General features: G+C 32.7%; 2 protein-coding genes across 2 annotated transcripts; both read left to right on the top strand.

Annotated features, from left to right (window-relative positions):
* Positions 1 to 669: 669 nt before the first annotated feature.
* On the top strand, positions 670 to 2,802 carry LOC113522362 (dynactin subunit 5). Its single transcript, XM_026908037.3, has 4 exons — positions 670 to 834; positions 910 to 1,097; positions 1,705 to 1,816; positions 2,045 to 2,802. Exons 1-4 carry the CDS (start codon positions 787 to 789, stop codon positions 2,243 to 2,245), a joined length of 549 nt encoding a protein of 182 aa, XP_026763838.2. The 5' UTR covers positions 670 to 786; the 3' UTR covers positions 2,246 to 2,802.
* Positions 2,803 to 4,524: 1,722 nt separating this feature from the next.
* Positions 4,525 to 20,460, top strand: LOC113519211 (PAN2-PAN3 deadenylation complex catalytic subunit PAN2). Its single transcript, XM_052901679.1, has 22 exons — positions 4,525 to 4,749; positions 5,793 to 5,953; positions 6,182 to 6,351; positions 6,719 to 6,839; positions 7,055 to 7,254; positions 7,868 to 8,096; positions 9,009 to 9,148; positions 9,705 to 9,857; positions 10,814 to 10,910; positions 10,979 to 11,077; positions 11,572 to 11,688; positions 12,081 to 12,162; positions 12,654 to 12,811; positions 13,144 to 13,402; positions 14,239 to 14,381; positions 15,599 to 15,801; positions 16,333 to 16,417; positions 16,656 to 16,747; positions 17,421 to 17,535; positions 17,940 to 18,142; positions 19,118 to 19,264; positions 20,038 to 20,460. The coding sequence occupies exons 1-21, from the start codon at positions 4,698 to 4,700 to the stop codon at positions 19,233 to 19,235; spliced, it is 2,997 nt and encodes a 998-aa protein (XP_052757639.1). The 5' UTR covers positions 4,525 to 4,697; the 3' UTR covers positions 19,236 to 19,264; positions 20,038 to 20,460.
* Positions 20,461 to 22,595: the final 2,135 nt, after the last annotated feature.

Genomic DNA, 22,595 nt, shown 5'->3' with positions numbered 1-22,595 from the left:
ATTTTATTGAAGTATTGAAGAAAAACAATGTTGTGTATTTTACGCTATAAAAAAATAATCGCTATTAAATGAAAAGGGTTCAAATCGAACTGATTCATTTTACAAAAATATTTTTTGTAAAATATTGTAGTTTTATTTCTAATTATAACTTTTTTACCAAAAATATTTTGTTAATTGTAGCATTTTACATGTTTACTATCTCTATTGTTTTTAAAGATATCGTTACGATTCTTATACCATTCGAAAGAGAAAAATTTGCTTATTAAAGTAGCCTAAAAAAGAAAAAAGGCTATAACTTGAGTTATATCCTTTCTCACTAGAGGCACAGATATATCCTAATATCGGGGTGAATGCCACTAAAGAAGAAAAAAAAATTTATGTCGTCACGACAAGTAGTTACGTTTTTGACAATATTTTTTTGTTTGATACCAATATATTGGACAGAGATAAAATATAAATAGTTATATAAGATTTAAATGTCCATTCAGTATACTGTATTAATTTTGGTATTTATACTTCTAGGTTGTTGCATAGTTTTACAGTCTCATCAATGTAATCTTTAATAACGTTGTGATTACTGATTCTGTGGTCAAAGTGAATGATTTGATTGAATGACAGATATTTTTCTATGTAGTCTGTGCAGATGCAGAGATGAGTTCATCACACAGATGACAGTTGATTTTTTCTGTACACTTGACTTACATTCTTATTTACTTTCCGTGTTTCAGTAAATTTATTTGAATTTTATTAACTAAAATTTTGTTATAACATATAATTTCTTTTAAAATGGAACTTCAAGATACTTATTATAATAAATCCGAATACGTAGAAACTGTAAGATACTTTCGTCATCATATTAATTCGAGTAAAAATAACATTTCACAATACAAATTAAAATTTGATTTGCAGGCTTCAGGAAATAAAGTGAGTAGACAGACAGTTCTATGTGGATCGCAGAATATTATATTACACGGTAAAGTCATTGTACAAAGTGATGCTATCATAAGAGGTGACTTGGCAAATGTAAAAACAGGACGATTTTGTATCATTAGCAAAGGATCTGTTATACGGCCACCTTTCAAGAAATTCAGCAAAGGGTACAGAACTATTATTAATACATTTCTATATGTTTTATAATTAAATGTGTGTAGGTTGTCCTTGTGGTGCTAGAGTAAGAATATACTGGAAATCCTCTTTGGTTTCGCACAATTAGATAGAAAGATAAATTAGTATTTACATTAAGGTATCTAAATTTTTTTTAAATTAATATTTTACTTGCTGATTTCAAGTGCTTTTTATAGATAAAAATGTTTTTCTTTATAAATTCAGTTTATCCATTATAAACAAAAAAGCAAATCTTTCGTCTTTGTAGTCGTATAGATATATTGAGATATAAAACTGAGTGGTTCACTACTGAATTTTATATCTCAATATAATGTCAGTGTGTCATAAAAAAATATTTAGCGGAACAAAGCATGAAATCAATGCAAGAAAAGAAAAAAATGCAATGAATCCCATTTGGCTAATATATTCTTATAGAGAAGGATTCTTCATCAAATAACTGGATGCACCACACATCATGCTTTTGCAGTTTGAATTTTAAAAATAAATTATGAAAATTTTATTTGATTTAAATAAATAATTTGAAATTATTTTTCAATAAAACATAATAATGAACATAGCTAATTAATTTTTTTCTTTCAGTGTTGCTTTCTTCCCATTGCAAATGGGTGATCATGTATTTGTTGGTGAGAATACAGTTGTGAATGCTGCTGTTGTCGGCTCATATGTTTACATTGGAAAAAATGTTGTCATTGTAAGTAATTTGATAACTGAGCTATGATGCTTAGTGAAATTAGTATATATTAGTATATATCCCTCTCATGAATACTTGTAATATTAAATGCCATTACATGTTGCTGTAGATTCTACCATCTACTTAGTAACTGATGCCATATCTCTCCTGACATACTGAATCACAGCATATATGTAAGCGCTTAATCAGATAGTCTTTGTATTCAAAATATTTGCTTATTACTTTCAGGGTAGAAGATGTGTGCTCAAAGACTGTTGTATGATTGAAGACAACTCTGTCCTCCCCGCTGAGACTGTTGTGCCCTCATTTGCAAGATACTCTGGCAGTCCAGCACGGCTTATCACAACACTACCAGAAGCTATGCCAGATCTAATGTCTGAGTTCACTAAGAGTTATTATCAGCATTTTCTACCCACTACAGTGAATTAGTTTAACAAAATTAAATACTAGCCATAACATGTGACTTTTGGTTGAAGAATTATGATGACAATCTTTTTTACTAATCCACAATGTGGTATAAATACCAAATTTTGTTCCAAGCTGTTCAGCTGTTTAATCATGATTGAATAATAAATCTCATAACATCTTTGTAAATTTATTATTGTTTGTAATATTATTATGGTTAATTTATATCACATGTTAAATAATAAATAAAGATTGCTACTTTGAAAATATTTAAATATAAAAAAATAATTATAGGAAAAGATTATATGGAACATTATCAATAAGCCACAACATATTGAATTGTGAAAATGATGAGCAGAAGAGGATGATGACATTTCCATTATTAAATTTTAAAACCTTGAAATTTTAGATTATGGAACATCAAAACATGATTCACTATCCAAGATCTAAAGTTACATACAATATACATATACATACAATATACATGCTAATAATTTCCATCTGTTATTGCACTATCATATTATTTATTATAATTATTATATCAGTATTCATAATTGTATAAATTAAAAATACTGTTTTTCTTTTTGTATTTTATTTATGCTGTGTTGTATTAAATCATTGTTAGTTATTAATAGCTTCTAAGTTGGTACATTACAGATTAGTGGCAGTAACATAATTTTTATAATGATAGTATTATTCAAATAATACAAAATATCAATACCCAATACTGTTTGTTTATTGAACTTTAATACATCTAGACAGTGTATTTATACTGTAGCACTAAATGGTGTTTCTTTTTTTAATGTGTGATAATGAAATAATGATCCCGCCTACGCTATCAGTATATATTAGTGGGGCACTAGTAAGAAATGATACTTGAGGATAAACACAAGTCAGTTTTTTTTAATGGATGGTAATAGAATGGTAACCCCATTTACGCTAAAGGTAAAATAATAAAGATAAAAAGGCAGGTCAGTTAGCCCATCATGATGAATACACATGAAATTCAGCGTGATGGTTTCCAGGGGGACCAGATGGAGGTTGACCTGACAGGGTATATTGCTAAAAATAAAAAAATCTCTACCCCTAATGTGAGTCAATTGACCCATTGTGATCAACTGAGTTCCATTCAATATTAATCACGATAGTTTCCAAGGGGAACCGCGTGGAAGTCGACCTGATAGGGTATATTGCTAAGAACGGGGGCAATTAGATCCCATTATTAACAATCCCTTTCCGCCACTACATAGTGTTGTCTACCTGTCTTTATTGTTATTTTTGTAATACAACAAGTATTACAATATAGAGAATGAATGAAAGGGTGTTTTACTTTTTCTCTACAATGTCAAAAAATCTCACAAATTAGTATTATACAATAACTGTTTTTTTAACATCTTACCATATTTCTATCGCGAAGCAGCTGTTCATGGCTGGTTTAGTATATGACAGTAAAATTATAGGATGCGGAGATATAAAATGATATCTTTTTCTGTGTATTTTTATCTTTATTTTTACAATGCATGAGCAGAAGCGTACCATGAGCTTCATTATGTATTCTTTGATATTTTTCTACTTGTATCTATAGGCGATTGTACTAGTTTTTCAAGTGGGCTGTAAGATTTTCATTAAAGAAATTATCGATATATTGTAAATCACAAATTAAACTGTAAGTAGTAAGAATAATTGATTTAATTAAAAATAAGCTGATAGCATGATAACGACTTTAATAAAATTAATAGTTATATCTGTATTAATATTTTTTATTTATATAATTTTAAGGTAGGTAGATAAGTTTCTCAGATGAATTATTACATATGAATGAACTTATATATAACGTTCATCACTATTTTTAACTATAAGAAATACATAGAATTAAAAAAAAATTACAAGAAGCATAGATAAAGGATAGTCTCTGTAAACTACAAAATTAGATACAATTTAAGAAAGATGTAAGAAAGTCAGTGACCAATTTTGAGTTTGGATTTGGCAAGTGTCAAGTCAAAGCATAGAGTAATCACTATGTTACTAGTTAGCGTTATTTTTATGTTGATGACATTGGAAAATAAATCTATGCAACCAACAACAAGCGTAAATACAAAAGCTTTACTATAGTAAATGAATATAATATAGTTTTGTACAACTACTTATATTAATTTTTCTGTTTAAAATACTTGTAACGACAGGTATTATAAATGATATATTAATTTAAAGTGTAAAATTATCAAATTTATTTCAAATTGGTTACATAAAGTCTTACAAACCTTTTTTATTAACAGTGACTCAGACCTGGCACACAAAACAAAAAAATATATATATAATACAGGAAGGACGATTCAATCAAAATTGTGAAAGCTTTTTCTCCACAAATTTTGTTTTTATGTGTTATTTATTAAAAAGTAGATCTTAATTTAATGACTTAAGATACAAATAGTTATTGTAAATGTTGTAGAAAGCATTGTGTTAAATTCTTCAAATTATGGAGTATCATTATTCGGAACTATGTATGCCAGCAGAGCATCTTTTACCTGGTAAAATAATTCTTTATTTATTAATTTTTTACACATTATTATGCTAAAATTTTCTAGTAAATTACATATTTTCCTTAACAGCAAAATTAATAATTATCCCATATAATTGCAAACCTATTTACTAGGAAAACAATTGTTTCGACTTTCCTGTGTATAATATACTTAATAAAACAAAATAATATGCATGCATGCGTGCATATAAGACTCTACTTTTTGACTAATAATTGTAAATCTAAGTTAAACTTCGATACTTTTAATAAAGCATGATTTGCATTTACTAAATTAAAATTGAAAACAATAAGTTAAAATTTGCATTTTATTATAATTTGCCAACACTTTTAGCTCACATGCATATGTGGTCTTTACTTGTAGAATTAATGCATATTTTTCATCTCTATCCAAAAGTTGTTTAGGAAAGATTGCTTTAGTGATATGACCATCTTTTGTACTTAATTACTGTAATATATATTTTTTGTTTTATTTCTGGTATAATTAAATATGCATTAAAATTGTTTATATGTCTGACTTTATCACATCTACACTATTATAATTTCTGGTTGGAAAGCTGTTGGTTATTCTAATAAATAAATTTTAGATCATCATTTCAGCCATTAACTGTCTACTGCTAGACATAAGTCTTCTACATAAGGGGAGTTTTGCCAAGCTTGGCAGGCGGGTTGGCAATTACAGTTAGGCCTTTAGAAATGTTTTAAGAGAGATACTGCTGCCCATCCCTTTACCATTAAGTTCTCTTAGTTGCCGCTTACAACACCCATAGGAAAGGAAGAGGTGGCCTATTTTATGCGGGGATCATACGGTTAATTGTTAATTAATTTTATATATTGTTTGATATTTCCATCATGTCTATTTGTAGTTTAATCATGGTATAAACACACTTTTGTTTTTGTGTCAAGTATGCATACAGTACATTTTATGGTGAATTGTTACTGTAGTCTATAGATGTCTTCAATAGCTAATGTGCCAAGTGTGTGCTACCTACTTTGCAAAAACCTTAAAGTAACTGGATATTAAATTATTTTCAGATCCATATGCTGCTGAGTTTTCGCCGCAATACTTGCTGCCTACACAAGAAGCTGAGTATGAAGTCCGTAGTAGTGTACTGGTGGATGGTGGGGACAGATTTGGAGTGTCTGCTGTAGTTTTTGACAAATTTGAAGAGTTGATATGGATGGGAAATCAGGGTGTAAGAATTTCTCTTTTATAAAAATTAAATAATAATTTCTATTTAGATATAAGAGATCAGAAGAGAATGGCATTTTTTGCTTTGTTTTCTTAGCTTAATGCTAATTGAACATAATCATCATTTGTCGATAAAAATAAAATTTTATTAAGAGACTTGTATATGTCACTCTGGCTTGAAAATTATAACTACATATAATAAATAGGTATAATAGATTTATAGTTTTTATAGGGTCATGTAACGTCATACTATGGCTCAAATATGCAAAAGTACACATCTTTTCAAATACATGAGTCAGAGGAAGTGAGAGATATTATAACTGTTGAGCAAGGAATTTATGCTCTGACAAAAACCACACTTCGACATCAAATACGTAGAGGCATCCCAAAGCACACTTTTAGGTAATTTGCATGATTCTTTTAATCACACTATATTTTTTTGTATGACAAACTTTGTATTCAAATTTATAAAAATTTGAATACAAAATTTGTCAAACATGTCGTAAATTTGTCATTATTAAATAAAAATAATTGATAAACAATTTATCTGTCTAAATGGTTTTGTCTATTATAGGGAGTGAAGTTTTGTTCAGGTTGTAGTTGTACCAAGTCATAAAAGTTAATTCTTACACAAATTCTTTGCTTTCTCCACTTTCATAATTTGTTCTATGCTTGTCTTGGGAAGTTAAGGGAAGATTGTTATAATGTACATAATCATGTCCAGGCTTCCAATTTGTTTAGATTTGTAATTTTATATTGCAATTTTCAGATCAAATAATATGGTAGACATGCAGTGCCTGTTTCAAGTCAGTCCTACTAAGCTCTTAATGGGTGGACATCAAAACAAATTGCTTGATTTAGATCTTAATAAAATGGCAGAGAATATTATTGTAAGTTGATTGAATTATCAAAAAATTATAATAATATACTGTTGGTTGTTTCTGCATTTGCAGGTAAGATAATTGACAATACCATGGATACATGCACATATTTTTAATGTAGGTGTTAAAAGTCATATTGTGACACAAACATCTTTAAGATTTTTTTTTTGAGTGTTCATTACATTTAGGTGATTAGGGATTATGCAATGTTTTAATTTCCACAGCCCATTCAAGAAGAAGGCTGCGCTGTACTCCGTAGTGGGGGAGGATCGTTAGTTGCATGCGGCAGCGCCAATGGTATGGTCGCTCTGCGTGACATTCGGACACCTGGTGCTGCTGAGCATATCTTCAGGGCCCACACTGCTTGCCTATCGGATCTGGACATGCAAGGCGACTTACTTATAACGTGCGGTTTCACACAATCGTAAGTATTAACATAAATAATTTTATCATTTCTAAATGAAAGCTTGATTATCTTTTTGAAACAAGTTTCATGCAATCATGTATTATTTCACATTTATATATGTATATACCGTATATATATATATACCGTATATATATATATATGGTTAAAACATAAAACTTGATGAAATTTATGTCGTAAAACTAGTTTTAGTCACTAATTACATTATAGTCTTTTATTTTGTTCTAATTTAAGTTAATGTAGGGTAATCATACAATTTATTATTTTTTTTTTGTATAACACATATGGACGCCTCAACACTAGAGGTGTCATATTATTATTTCAGCCATTAGCCATCCACTGCTGGACAGAAGCCTTCCATATAGACTGCCATAAAGAACGGTCCTGAGTCACCATATGACAAATGGTGGACAAGATGGTGGGAAATGATAAAAGACAATAATGAGAAGAGGTGTCTGTGGGCATTTCAAACAAAATCTTCAGAACACAACCCGTTATACTAGTGGTAGAACGCACAAATAAACGAAATGCCTGTTTGGCAAAGTTCAGGCTAGTTTATAAGCAAATTCCTTGTAGCAATATGAACGTTGCCGATACATTGTTTTTATTCTAGAGTCGGTGGTGTGGCAGTAGCTGAATCGTACATAATAGTATGGGACGTCCGCTGTCTCCGTGGCAGCAACACTGGCACAGAGTCCGCATGGTCTATTCAGACAGCGTCTCCACCGTTCTTGCTCCATTTCCTGCCGGCTTTCTCTGGGAGGGCAGTTGCTTTGTCTAGTGACGGTCACGTGGCATTGCTGCACGTGAATGCGCCTGACGAGGCACAATCTGTATTTCAAGTAAGTTCTAACTGTAGTTATTATAATGGAATCTAATGAAAATGTAAATCAAAACCATAATAGTCTGCTGATGTCCAATAGTAGAAACAAAAAAAAAAAAAATTAATATACTGTTACTAATTGTATTTAGAGAGTATTTTTGTATTGATTGAATTTCGACATAAAATAAATATATTAATTTATTGACCTTATTTCCAAAAATACCTATATATGATACAAAAAGCAGGCTGAATTAAATAGCATTATTTCTTACTTTACACATTATCAAAATATATCTACTGTTTCGTTAACAAACCGCAATGGTGTCTTCGCTTTCGATTTTTATTTTATCCTCCACACATTCTTCTATTACATGTAATTGGTAATACTATTTTTTAAACCGACTTCAAAAAGAATTAGGTTCTTAAAATGGTGTATTTATTTTATGTGTTTTATCTCATAACTCCGTCAATTGTAAACAGATTTAGAAAATTCCTTTTTTATTTCATAAGAACACTTATACATTGGATTATTACATTATATTGAACACTTATACGATGAGTGCCGGAATAGACTTGTGTCTGAAATCGAAACTTCACTCCAAAAAATCTTGTCCAATTTAACCCCAAAAAGACACAAGTCTGCGCGTTCCCGCAAAAAAGACGCCGTTTGTCGTATCTCCTCACTTTCAGGGCACTTCGGTTCAGTAGTTTAGATTTTAAATCAAAAGATTTTGTTTTGCCACTATTGAAGTTGGATTGTTTTTTTGTGGAACCCAATATTAATTATTTTCATTCTGTCATGTATTTTTATTAAGTAAGTGACATTCGATTGTACCTCGGAAGGACAAGATGCGTCGAAGTTTCACGTAATTGCAAGATCTTTGACAGTACGGTACATATATAGCAAAGTTTTATTTTTGTTTTATTTCAGGTGGAAACTCAAAATTCCTTATGCAGTGTGATGGATGTGTCATCAACTAGCCAAGCCTTAGTCTTTGGCGACCAATCAGGACATATACATTTGTTCTCGCCACAACACAACCATGAGCCTGTCTTTAATAATTTTTCCAGGTTAGTTTTGAATATAATACTTTTTTATAATAATATAATATTTTTTTATAATATTTCAGTATGTATGTATATCAATTATTACTTGTACTTGTTGACTGGGAAAGAATGCTTGAAGTCCGCCTTGTACACATACATATACTAATGAATGAATACGTAAATACTTAGAGTAGTAAGCATGCTGATGGCCCATCTCAGATAAGTGGTAACCGTTGCCTATAGGCACGAATATTACTAAGGCCATGAGTTATTATATTTTCATTCTCATGCAATTGCATTTTTAACTGATTTCAAACAAGGAGGAGATTCTTGATTTGGTTGTATTTTTTTTGTTATCTCATAATTCCATCAGTTATACTGATTTGGAGATTTTTTTACTTTCTTATTGGTGTCGTAGAAATTTTATAAGAAAATATTCAATAGTTTAAGTTTTTAAATCAAAATAACTAGTTTTTTTCCAAAATTGAAATCTGTTTTTTTTTAGAATACATCTTAAATTACTTTTTAAGTTATATTATTAATATTTTATACTAACATTTATATTTCTTTTCATTTGCAGAGAAACAGAATTTGCGGACCAAGTAGCCGGTTTGCCGTACGTTGGTTTCAGCGATACTACATTCCAGTTCTCATCAGTGCCTTTGCCTCCGTTGACGACTGGCGACAAGTGGTTTAATGTGCTGCCAGAGGAGTTCTTCAAGAAAGTTTATCGGTAATTATTGGCATGTTTAAGATTATTTATCTGGTGGGGTTTGGTCTCTTTAAAAAGGCGCATAATGTACTCTAAGGCCTCTAAGGCTTGTTGCCTAAAGTTCGATTTTTATTCTGCGATGGGCATCGGACAATTCCAAGGTGGGCACGGCCCACCCGGCCCCCTTCTAATTACGCTTATGTCGGTAATATTAATAACTTTTCAACTTTCTTTTTATATCTGTGTATGTTGAAGAAGCAACTACGGGAACGATTTACAATAGACTAGTACAAAAGTTGGCAAATTCAAATGGCTGCACCAAGTTTCTTAGCAAACATAATAAAAACAGTGTTTTTTTTTTTATGGATGGTAATGAAATGGTAACCCCGCCTACACTATTGACATATGCTGTTGGGGCAGTGGGAGATGATAGGTGAAGATGAAAAGAGATTGGCGACATAGTGGCGAATCTATAAAGAATTAACTAAGATGGTTTCCAGGAGGAACCGCTTGGAACTCGACCTGACAGACTATTGACAGAGACCCCAAAAATTATGGAAGACATGGATTATTAGTAATAGGGTCTAGTAATCTCACTGCTAGAAATATATCTTATTAGGTCAACCTCCATGTGGTTCTCCTTGGAAACCATCGTGGTTAATTGTTGTTAAATTCATTGGGCCAATTCATTGGTGCCCCACCAGGGTTTACCGATAGCACAGACGGGAATACCATTCCATTTTCACCCATTAAAAAAAAATACATGTTCAATACTCAATATATATCATAGTTGTTTCTAAAACCTGCACAATTTGAAATTACAATTGGTTACAGTCTGTAATATCATCATCAACATATCAGTCGCTAATTGTCCATAGGCCTCCCCCATTAGGAGGGTTTGCAAGTAGTTGCCACACATGGCAGGCGATTACACTCTGTATAGCGTTCATTATATAGAAATGGATATTTTCTTTTAGGAAAACAAAGCCGATAGATCCAGAAGTACTGAAAACAATGAAAATGCAAGGCCCTATCGGGTACGCACCAAACCCTGGAACGTTTAAAAGAAATCAGGTAGTAAGAATTTAACTATGACGAATATGTTTCTAATATATACATTTGACGGGTCTATTTATTTATAGGTACCATACATTGAAGATACGCTAGAGGATTTGAACACAGCTAAACAGCAAGTTGACAACAAGCTCACAAATCAACCGGTGCCCAAACACTACCAAAAGGTAATAATACAGTATGTTAGGGATACTTTGTACAAAAGTCGATTGCTTGGGTACCTCTGTCCCATTCGTGTTTCAACCGTGAAGCAGTTGTGTTTGCATGGCTGTTTTCGGTTTGAAGGGTGGGATATGGCGTGAATTTACTGGGAACAAAGGAATGACATTTGAGTCCTCAGGAATGCCAACACATGGGGGGTATCATAGGCGAAACAGTATACTCTGTTATGTCCATGGTACTGCTCATGTCTATAGGCGACGGTTACCACTTTCATTCTAAGTTGTATAAAAAAAATGTTAATTAACATAATTTAATTCTTTAAAAGTAGTATCAATATTCTTCAATATGGTTCCAAAAAAGAATATTATGTTTTCAAAAAGTTAAAAGTAAATTAAAATTTCCAAAACAACTATTATAAATTAATAAGATAATAAATTAACAAACTTACTTTCACATTTGTAAAATTACTAAGTATGTTACATTTGAAATACATTTCTAGATGGACTTACGGTACAACAAGCACGGGTCAAACGAAGATTTGGAGGAGTACAATAAAACTGGATTCCCCAGCCTGGAGTCCACGATACCCAATTCCTATTGTAATTCTATGCTCCAGGTAAAAATTTACTACGCATGTGTATTAATATGAATTATTCGTATTATATACTGGACGATTTAGTATTGTATTGGGCACCTCTGTCCCATTCGTATTTCTACTGTGAACCAGTTGTGTTTGCATGGCTGTTTCGGTTTGAAGGGTGGAATATGGTAGGGAATTTACAGGGTACAGAGGGATAACACCTGAGTCCTCAGGAATGACAACGCATAGGAGGTATCATGGGCGAAACAGTTATGTCCATGGTATTGCTCATGTCTATAGGCGATAGTTACCACTTTCCATTAGGTAGGCTGTCAGCTTGTTTGTCATTCTAAGTTGCATAAAAAAGAAATTTAATTTTCCTCAATTGGCTTCTTTCAAGGTAGATGTGACTGTGTTTCTTATTGCAGGTACTATATTACATGCCACCTGTAAAAGCCGCGTTACTTGCACACACGTGTGGTAAAGAGTTCTGTTTAAGCTGTCAGTTGGGTGAGTTTCATCGTTATAGGTTCAACTTTTCTTAAGAGTAAAGTTTGTCTATGCATTTTTACGAAGACGCAAGACTGATTGTAGATACCTCTGATTACTATTTTTGACAACTACCTTGTTAGTGCAGCGGTTTATCAAATTGCTTCACTTTTCGACGATTGCCGATTCGTTTCTCTTGTATTTATATATATGTCTGTTTGTATTAGTCTAGGTATATTCGATTTATAACGGGTATTAATTTAATTTTTTATACCACCAAGGTGGCAAACAATCATACAGCCCGTCTGATGGTAAACGGTCATTGTAGTCTATGGACGCCTGCAACACTAGACGTGTCACCTGCGCGTTGCTGACCCTATAAAATAAACCTATTTATATCTCCATCCATAATGAAAGCTCTCTATTGTTGAGGCTAGATAGCGCTGCATAATATTTCACATGGTATTTATAAATAATAATCATTTATTATCTAATTGTATTATTATTTACAGGTTTTCTGTTCAGGATGTTGGATAATTCAGGTGGTGTTCCGTGCCAAGCGACCAATTTTCTTCGTGCATTCCGCACAATACCAGAAGCGGCTGCTCTCGGATTGATATTACCTGACCGCGGCTCAGATTCAAGAGTGGATTTAGTGGCACTAATACAGGTTAATCTTACCAGATAACTTATTAACACTCGATAAATATCGATAACATACGATAAAGTATATAGATTAGGAATGAAAAGAGAGAAAATATAATAATGTATATGTTAGAGCGAGATAGACAATTAGGACTCTCAATGCTGTGCCTAAATACAATATAAATTAGAAATAAGAAATGCAAAGTTGCTTTAAAACATTTAACTCTTTAAAGGCAATGTTACAGAATAATCAGAAATATTTCGTTTATTGATAGAAAAAACATGTCTAATTATTGTTGATATTACAATAAGTTCGCGCTAGACCGCCAAGAAGTAATTATATTGAAATTTTTACAGAGCTGGAATCGTTTTATACTTCACCAAATACACTACGAATTGCTGGAGGTACGCAAAAAAGAGAAAGCACTATTAGCGCAAAATGCGAACAGTCCACCGAAGGCGCGACTCAGCAATGCGACCAAAATGAGGCCACAGAATATCAACGGACAGTACGACGAGTATCAGTATACCGAGCTGGAGTTTCTTGGCCCTTCCACGGAGTTCGAACAAGATGGTGAGAGGGAGGAAGCCTGGCAAGGACTTGGCAGAGATGACGGTTTGTGTGCATTTATTTTATATATATAGTTATAATATATTGGCCTAATAACAGATATATGTATATTAAATATTAGGCATTCAACAATCTAACAGTATATGTATGGACTATATTAAAATGGGTTCTAACCTTTGCTATATCAATGTCCAGAGGTACTCTCGTAGTAAGGAATACTACTTGGTTTACTTTTAAGTAGGTAGCTAACATAACAAAAGCTCTGCCAAGATTTACAGAAGCTTCCTGGTAATAGTAGAGACATTATAAAGTATTATAAACTTATTATATATAACAATATAAAGTCTAAATAACTTCTATTTATAATCGATTTAAAAAAAGTGGCTGTATTTTTCATGTATATGTTACGCGATATTTTACCGAATTCAGAATTAATTGCGATAATTCTTAATAATTTATATTTTAACAATCCATAGTTCTCATATGATGATGATAATCTAATAATGAGGAGGTCTAAGTAATAATTATTTTTATTATTTATAACGATATTGCATTTTTAATTTTGCATGCAGTCGTTTTTGGGCCAACTGTATTTACAGGTATGCAAGATCTGAATTGTTTTAAATGTCTGATAATGCAGTGAAACTCCTTTAGGGTCGGTATGTAATTCTCCAGATGTGTAAATAAAAATATTGAGATAGAATTAATTTGACAATGCATCGTAGTGGGATGGAAGTCTGGAAGTAGGAAGTAACTATGAAGAAGTTGTCCAGAAGAACGTATGTAATTTATCATAAAGAAGTGTCAATTCTATCTATCGCTCCCAAGATGCATATAACTTTATTTTTTATTACCAAATTACAAATAGTGTCCTTTATTAGGTGCAAGTGAGGAACAAGTGCACAACAACGAAAACCACGAGTTATCTAACAATCAACAGTCAGAACGGGAGGAATCTGAAATATCTCAACTATTCGCCATAGGACGACACCAACTGAACAGATGTCTCAAGTGTAACAAAGAGGTAAGATAGCGTTGTCGTGACTTTACAAAACTAAAGATGTAATATGCATTATGAAGACATGTTGTACAAAAAAAAACTGACTTCAATTGTAGCAAAACTAGTTGTTTCATTTTAAAAACCAAACCATTGCATTGATTTTGGTGAAATTTCTATGGGATCAATCTGTAACTATATACTTTCAGATAAAAAAATTTATGAGGTAACAAACACATTAAAAAAAAAACATCCAAATTGAGAATCCCCTTTTTGAAGTCGGTTTAAAATATACAGAAAATACTTGACAGAATTTTATTAATGGAAAATTCTATTTAGAGCATTCATAATGAAGTAAAGCAACGTAGTAATTATCTGACAATTTAAAAAAAAAAGTAAATTTAATATTTTATGTATCTGCTTGATTATTTAAAAAGTTCTCTGATAGCTAACTAAAACGTTAATCATGTGATAATATAATTATTAAGTTTTCGCTTAAAACTTGGATTTTGATGCCATAAAAGTACTCAAAAAGTCTATGTTCGACAATGAGCAGTTAACAGCTAATATGAATGAATGTATAACTAATCATATGCTCGCTATTAGAGCGCTTTTTTAAATAATTAATCAGAAACATTGAAAATTCTGAAGTTGTTTTTGAGAATTTACAGATATTTGCGACGTAAGCTAAAGTTATGAAAATTTATGTAATTTTTTTAAAATAAACTACAGTCTAATATGGGCTGACTCGCTGATAATGTTCCTTTCTATAGTCGAAAGAATACAAATAAAGCAGGATAAAGGGAATTCATTAAACCCCTGTCGTCCAGTTATAAATTAGGTGTACTAGCTATATTTCATCTCTTTACCCGCGTAAATCAATATATAAAGTATCTTATATCCTAAGTCAAGATATAATCTGTCCATGTAGCAAATTTCATTCAAATCAATTCAGTAGTTTTGCGTGATAGAGTAATCATCATCATCATATCCTTTGATTGCCCTTACCAGTAATTGCCACGATTGGCAAGCGGATTGGCAACCACTTAGCTTTAGAGATGTTTTAAGATGGACGTTGCTGCCCATCCCTCGCCCTCCCTTAGGCGCCCCTTACAACACCCACAGGAAAGGAAGGAGTGGCCTATTCTATGCCGGGACCACACGGCCAAAACATCCCTATATACACACATCGTCATTATCTCTATAATTGCTGTACGATTCTATTGAAAAATGTCTATTTGAAGGAAGAACGCGAGTCGGTGGTGTTAGCGTGCGCGCTCCAGTACCCAACTGTGGCTGGACGCGACGGCGCTGGCAGTAGTGGTGAGGTCCGCGGTGGGTTCGTGGAGCTGGTGCGAGCGTCGCTAGCCGCCCGCCGAAGCACGCCTGCCTGGTGTGAGCAGTGTGGTCGCTTCACCCCCACCACCCTACGCGGGCGAATCGTCAGGTAGGTGGCACTGATGGTGGTAATGATAGTTCGTGGAGTGCAATTATCGTTGGCCAAACGGCTGTACCTTTCTCGCCTAGTACGAGCATTGCTGTCGCTTCACGTTTACAACCCTGCACGGTGACCTCGTTAGGTAGGTGATGGTGGTGGTCACAGTTCGTGAAGATGCGCGTATGGCTGGGCGTTTCCTGTTGCATTCTTTTCTTGCAAGTTCTCCTCTCCCGATGCAAGTACAGCGATTGCTTCAATTGGCTGCATAGACTTTTTAGTAGGTAAATAAAATGCTAACCCCCGCTTGCGCTATTTTAGCTACATATAAACAATTTTTTATTTTAGATGAAACTATTTTATATTAGTAGTGTATTGGTATTAATTTTTTAATATTCTTTTGAAAGATTTAATTCAAGAAACAATACAATAAACATATATTTTAATTATGCAAATAGAGCGCACGTTCTATTGTTTTTCTTTTCCTACATTTAGTATCTTGATATTAAAATTATTAAGGTGAGACCTCTATGTATTTTACAGACTACCGCCGATTTTAGCTATAAATTGTGGAGGAGTAACAGCACATGAAAAAGCATATTGGTCAAAAGGAACTCAAAAAGATACGGTAACTATATTTGATACTCATCATACAGAGTTTTTTTAGATGTTTTTACTTTGTAAAAGCATGTATTCGTATACTTACTTTGAAATTTATAATAAGGTAATATAAATTTAATTTTAAATCCAATTATATATCGTATGCTTGTTTGCCACCTCAGTGGCAATAAAAAAGTCTAATTTGGTTTAATAAGGTATTTTATTCTTTTATTTGCTCTCACCATAACAATTTTGTATATTGACAGCCGGAAGTGGTTAAGCGAGGCGGTAGCGGTAAACCATGTCGCTATGGCTTACACTGTGCGCGACCAGGCTGTAGATTCAAGCATCCTGATAGGTTAGTATTAGATAAAAAAATAGTTGAATTAACGGTATACCATCTGAGGTGATTCACTTGAGGCGTAGTACACATGGCAAAACCCCATATGGGAGACTTCGTTCAGCAATGGACAGTTAAGGGCTGATACAAAATAGTACACACAGCGAATAAAAGCAAGCGGTATCAAACTGCCAGAATGTAGTATGGTTCTTGAGTTAGTGAATTTAAAATCAGTTCCTAAAGGTGAAATGGAAATCGTTAGAATCCTTTTAAGGGATTATTTATAATAGAATAGACAATTTATTGCCAGAAAATACATTAGTGTTTTATATAAGAAGCATATCATATTACGTAAAAGAAACTTGCTCAGCTGACTTTTTCTACCAGCGAAATTGAAACCAAAGAAATATGGATCGAAATTTGACAGAAAATGTTGTTCCTCCTATACTAACGCGGCGTCTCCAGCTATTATTTAAATTAGCATGACATGTTAAAATTTATTGGTCGTTTCTGCATGTTTGTATTACGAAATTTCTGTCCCAATCATATTCTATAGCATGTGTAGGTTCTAAATTTTACGAATGGCTAACGATTTAATTTCATCCTATAGTTATTAACAGTCACGTTAAATCCCTTGCGGAGTAATCTGACATAGATAAGTGAAATATTAATAAAAAAATAAATGTTTTAGACCGCCATCAAGCCAGGCGACTTCATCCAAGAGCCCTCAGGAATCGCACTGTATATTGCCTCAACATTTGCTAATTAGATTGCAGTCTGATGGTGACGTTATTATCAATGATAAGGTATATAATATTTTATTTTTCTATTTCTAGAAGTAATGACTATATATTTTATTATTTTTAATTAACTGCTATATTGGAACAATAGTTTTTGCTAGATAATTCGATGAGGTCTAAATAGGGCCACAAATTATTGCTTTACAAAAATGCAAGCACAATGCACTTTTATTCCAGGCACCTTTGTTGTTCTAATGATGGTGATGAAGGGAGGGAAGGAAGGGATTGTTAGTATGGCGTCTAACAGACTCTCTACTGATAGTTTTTTTTTTTGATGGCTGAAAATGGTATGGTAGCCCCGGTATGGTATTTATTGTATCACAATTTTTAAGTTAACTCCCTTTGGATCTATGTGTGCGATATGTGCATGGTATTTGTTTTTAGTATATGTATGGTATTTAATTCCACAGGTTGACCAATCGCCCGCAGAACCTCACACGCCCATCAACAGACCGGACAAACATAAAAAGAAGCAAGTGACCACGCAGTCAGAAGAGGAGTACACCTTGTCCGCGGCCGTAGTTTGCGTCGAAGACAACCCTAAAAACTTGGTCGCGTATATACAAACAGGGAAGGATGTAGAGCCGCAGTGGCATATGTTCAACGATTTGAGGTAATGTTGATATTTTATTTAAATAGTGACATAAACTGGTCATGCTCGCTGTGATTTTCATCGTGCGATTTTCATATTTTTCATTGTACTCGTAGATTGTATTGAAGTGTTAGGTATATATGTTGACTAGGTACAAAGTTATCACTATATAATTTTTTTATCAAAATCCTATACAAGCAACTATTGTATCGGTATAGTTATAGCATTTAATTTTATCACACTATAAATTTTAATATTATAAGGAGTTGGTAAATGCAGAACGTTCTCAATTTATCAGAGGGGGACTGTACAAAAGCTATTTGCTTGAGTATCTCTGTCTCATTCATATTATAACCATGAAGCAGTTGTATTTGCATGGCTGTGTTTCGGTTTGAAGGGTGGGATATGGCAGTAAATTTACAGGGTACAGAGGCATAACATTTTAGTCCACAGAAATGGCAACACATGAATCATAACATGGATATATATCGTGGGCGAAACAGTATACCCTGTTATATCCATAGTACTGTTCATGTTTATAGGTGACGGTTACAATTTTCCTTCAAGTGGGTTGTATAAAAAAAAATACATATATTTTTCTTCTCTCTCACTCTCATGCCGCTGATGGTATTATTGCAGTGTAATTATTGGAACAGTGGTCCGGCGTCTTGGGTGTCCAAAATGGTTAGATGACAGTTTGGGACGCGTTACGCTCTAGATGGTATCTGTTGGACGACTGGTATGAAGGAATTATTTAGACTATTGTCGTATTATTGTCGTAATATTACGTTGTATTGTGGTATTATTGTAATGATTATGTGGCATTATAATTATGATTACGTGATGATCGACTGATTATTGTTGACTGGAAGAAATCCCTTTAAGATATAAGTCCGCCTGTGTACATTTTGTTATTAGCTAATATCTATATTAAAAGTGAACGTTGAAAAGTATCTAAATAAATAAATAGTATTATCACAATGGTTATGTCTTCAGCATAGTGCCAGTGAGCTCTGATGAGGTCCTACAGTTCAGCGCGTGGTGGAAGAGTCCCTGTGTGTTGTTCTACACGACAGCGAGCGTTATGCACGTCCCAACCGAGCCGAGCTCATAGCCGATAGCGTATGGACCTTATAGTGATGGGTGAGTGGGAAATTATATACTTATTTAGTAGTAATTTTAGCGATTACTAGTAATTGTAACGATTTGGCTTAGGATACCATTTTTTTAACATTTTATCTTTCTTTAAAAAAAAAATTAATACAAACCAATAGGTGATTACTCTTGAAATAAATTTTTATAGATTGATTTTGGAATTGGAGACTTTTCGTACTCTCGAATTGCAATACTAGCGATTCCTATTATTCTGTTTTTTTTTTTTTTAATGGATGATAATGGAATGGTAGCCCCACCCGCGCTATTGGTATACACCGGCGAGGCACCAGTGAAGGATGATAGGTGAAGATGAAGTAGGTTAGTTACCTCATTGTGACGAATTCAACAAGAATTGTTCACGATGGTTTCCAGAGAGAACCACGTGGAGGTCGACCTAATAAGGCATATTGCTAGCAATGGGGCTGTCAAACTCCATTGCTAACATTCCCTTCCCCCTTCCCCCCCTATTGTTCTGTTAGATGCATATTAATGTACAGTGTGTAGATGCAATTCTAATTCTTAATTTTTTAATGAGTGCAATACAAAATTGTCATTGACAATAAATTGGTTTGATACTGACATTAAATTCAAGAATAGAGCTGCTGTTCTCTTTTCTGACAATGTATGTGAATATGTATTATCTACTATTGTTGATGTATTTTAAAACATTAAAAGTATTGAGGCTATTATTAATAATTTCTGCTAAAAGCACCTTTTCAACCTTATTTTGTTTAATAATCATATATATACTTTGTTTACAGAATGACTATGGGCCCATACGAATTAACAGGAATTTATTACTCGATTTCAACCGAGGATCACTACGAATATATTAATTAAATACAATAGTTCTATCTCAGAACTCTAGAAATTTGAATGAACTCAACACCACTTGAGATGTACTGAACAAACATATTTTAATTGTGATAAATAAGTAAGAATCGTGTGTAATGTAAAGCAAAGTTTACGGCAAAGTGAAATAATAGTTATAATGTATTTTTGCTGACATATACCCCTATACTTAAAATTACTTAAAAACTAATTAAGCAATAAATTAACGGGGTCTTTTATTTTCAGAATACATACGAGTAGATAGGTAAACGAAGTTTGAAACATAGTACGAACGGAACATACTGATGGTTTCCAAATGTTACTATAAATAATAGTAAGTGAATAAAAGTGAATTACTATTGTATTTTATTTTAAGAGAATTTTGCTAATATTTTAACGATTTGTTATTATTTGAAGTCGTGTTGAAATAAGTCTGGTCTAGATTAAAAATACGCTTAACACTAAATGCGACTTCGTATATTATTAGAGTTATATTTAAAAAGAAAACATTATAAAACTACTCTTTCATTTTGTTTTACAATTAAATGCTAAGTGTAAAAAGTACTCTGCATCCAACTACGTGATTTAATAACACTATTATCATTATCATATCGGCCGTTAACTATCCACTGCATCTGTATACTGTACTGCATCTGTTATAACTGTCCAATATAGGCTTATAGGCCTAATAGGGGACTATTAGGAGATTTCGCCAGTAGTTGCCACCCTTGGCAGGCGGATTGGCACCGCAATTAGGCTTTGGTGATGTTTTTAAAGGGACGCTGCTGCTCAAGGAAGGGGATTACGCTACATATATTATATTTATATATATACATTAATGTATTTCTATAAAATTAAAAAAATAATTAAAGCGTGCATTAGACATAAGCAGATTTTCGTATTCAACATATCAAAATCATTTATAAATTATATATATATATATATATATATATATATATATATATATATATATATATATATATATATATATATATATATATATATATATATATATATATATATATATATATATATAAGTTATAAACCAGTAATAAAAAAAAAATATGTGCATTGTATTCGATCATCATCTTTTTGAGTAAGCGTCCACGTATGTTCCATATAAAGCCATACTTCAGTGGTATTTTTGGATACGTCATTCGCTTTCTAGTATCTTTTGTCCAATATGTATATATTTTATGAATATGTTATTCAATATACTCGCTAATTCTTATCTGGTTATTACTTTTATTTGCAATTAATAGGGTTTATTCCCATAGATTTTGTTGTATGGTCTTGATATATAATTGGCCACCCCTCTTCCTTTTCTGTAAGTATCGTCCCTCTTAAAACATTTCCAAGCGTGGCAACTACTAGAGAAACCCCTCAATAGTCACTCTATTGTGGGGTTTAGCAGTGGACAATAATCGGCATATATGTTAATAAGGCTTACTCTGATATTATTATATGTCACTATTAAACTAGTTGTTTATTGCTAAGCAAATCAATTTCCTATTGTTTCGATATTATAAAAGAGTAGGATGCAAGGTATTTATTACACTTTGTAAATGGAGTGTACCAAAAATTCGCAATATACGCTTCGCTCGATTCAACAGGCCAATTAATGTTTGTGTGAGTTGTGATACGTCCATATCGTGTGATTTTTTAAACGTGAATGTACTTATTGGCTATTTTATTTATTAAATTTGTATACACTACCGCCCAAAAGTATTTGGCCACCTAGTAAAATACATTTTGTAAAAGTCTGTTTGAATAAAACTATTTCATAATAATTTTAACATTTTTATTATTAGCTATTTTTAGACATAACAAGAATATAATTTTAAAATTTTGGACTCGTCTATGTGTCCATCTTTATTTTTAATAGACACTCTCACAAAGCATCAGCAACCTAGCTACTAATGTTGTCTTGGTTCTGCCGTTTTTCTTTAAGTTTTTTTTTCCACAAATCTTCCTGAGATGTGGGACAATGTTTTCGCACTGTCTATCCAGCTGATCCCACAATAGTTCTGGGGTTTAAGTCAGGGAAGTCATATCCTGAATTTCAACACTTGTTGTTGTTGAAATATGTGATTACACCCTGTGTGGGTGTAGTCGCATATTTCTGTAAAATAAAGATTCTTTCTTCATCTTTTCCTTTTAAAAAGTCCTTGCGTGGTCTCCACGTGTGTTTTGGTTCATTACCCTGTAGAAATATAAATTCGGCACTAATTAAATGGGTTAAAAGGCACTGCACTACTCTCCAATATCTTTTTGTAATCTTTTTTTTTAAGATTCCTTGTATTCGCATAAGATCCCTAATGGCGGAGCCATCAAAATAGCTCCAAACCATCACAGACCTTCCGCCGTGTTTTAGTAAAGCCACAGTACAAGCGTCATTCACACTTTCGTTTGACTGCCGCTTTACGAAAACGTTTAGTACCAAAAATTTCAAATTTTGATTCATCCATCTAGAGGATCTTTTCCCAAT

The sequence above is a fragment of the Galleria mellonella genome, unplaced genomic scaffold (genome assembly GCF_026898425.1).
Source record: "Galleria mellonella isolate WM207_F2 unplaced genomic scaffold, CSIRO_AGI_GalMel_v1 utg788, whole genome shotgun sequence".
Classification (NCBI taxonomy): Eukaryota; Metazoa; Arthropoda; class Insecta; order Lepidoptera; family Pyralidae; genus Galleria; species Galleria mellonella.
Note: the sequence above shows the minus strand (reverse complement) of the source record. Positions and strands in the feature narration are given on the sequence as shown.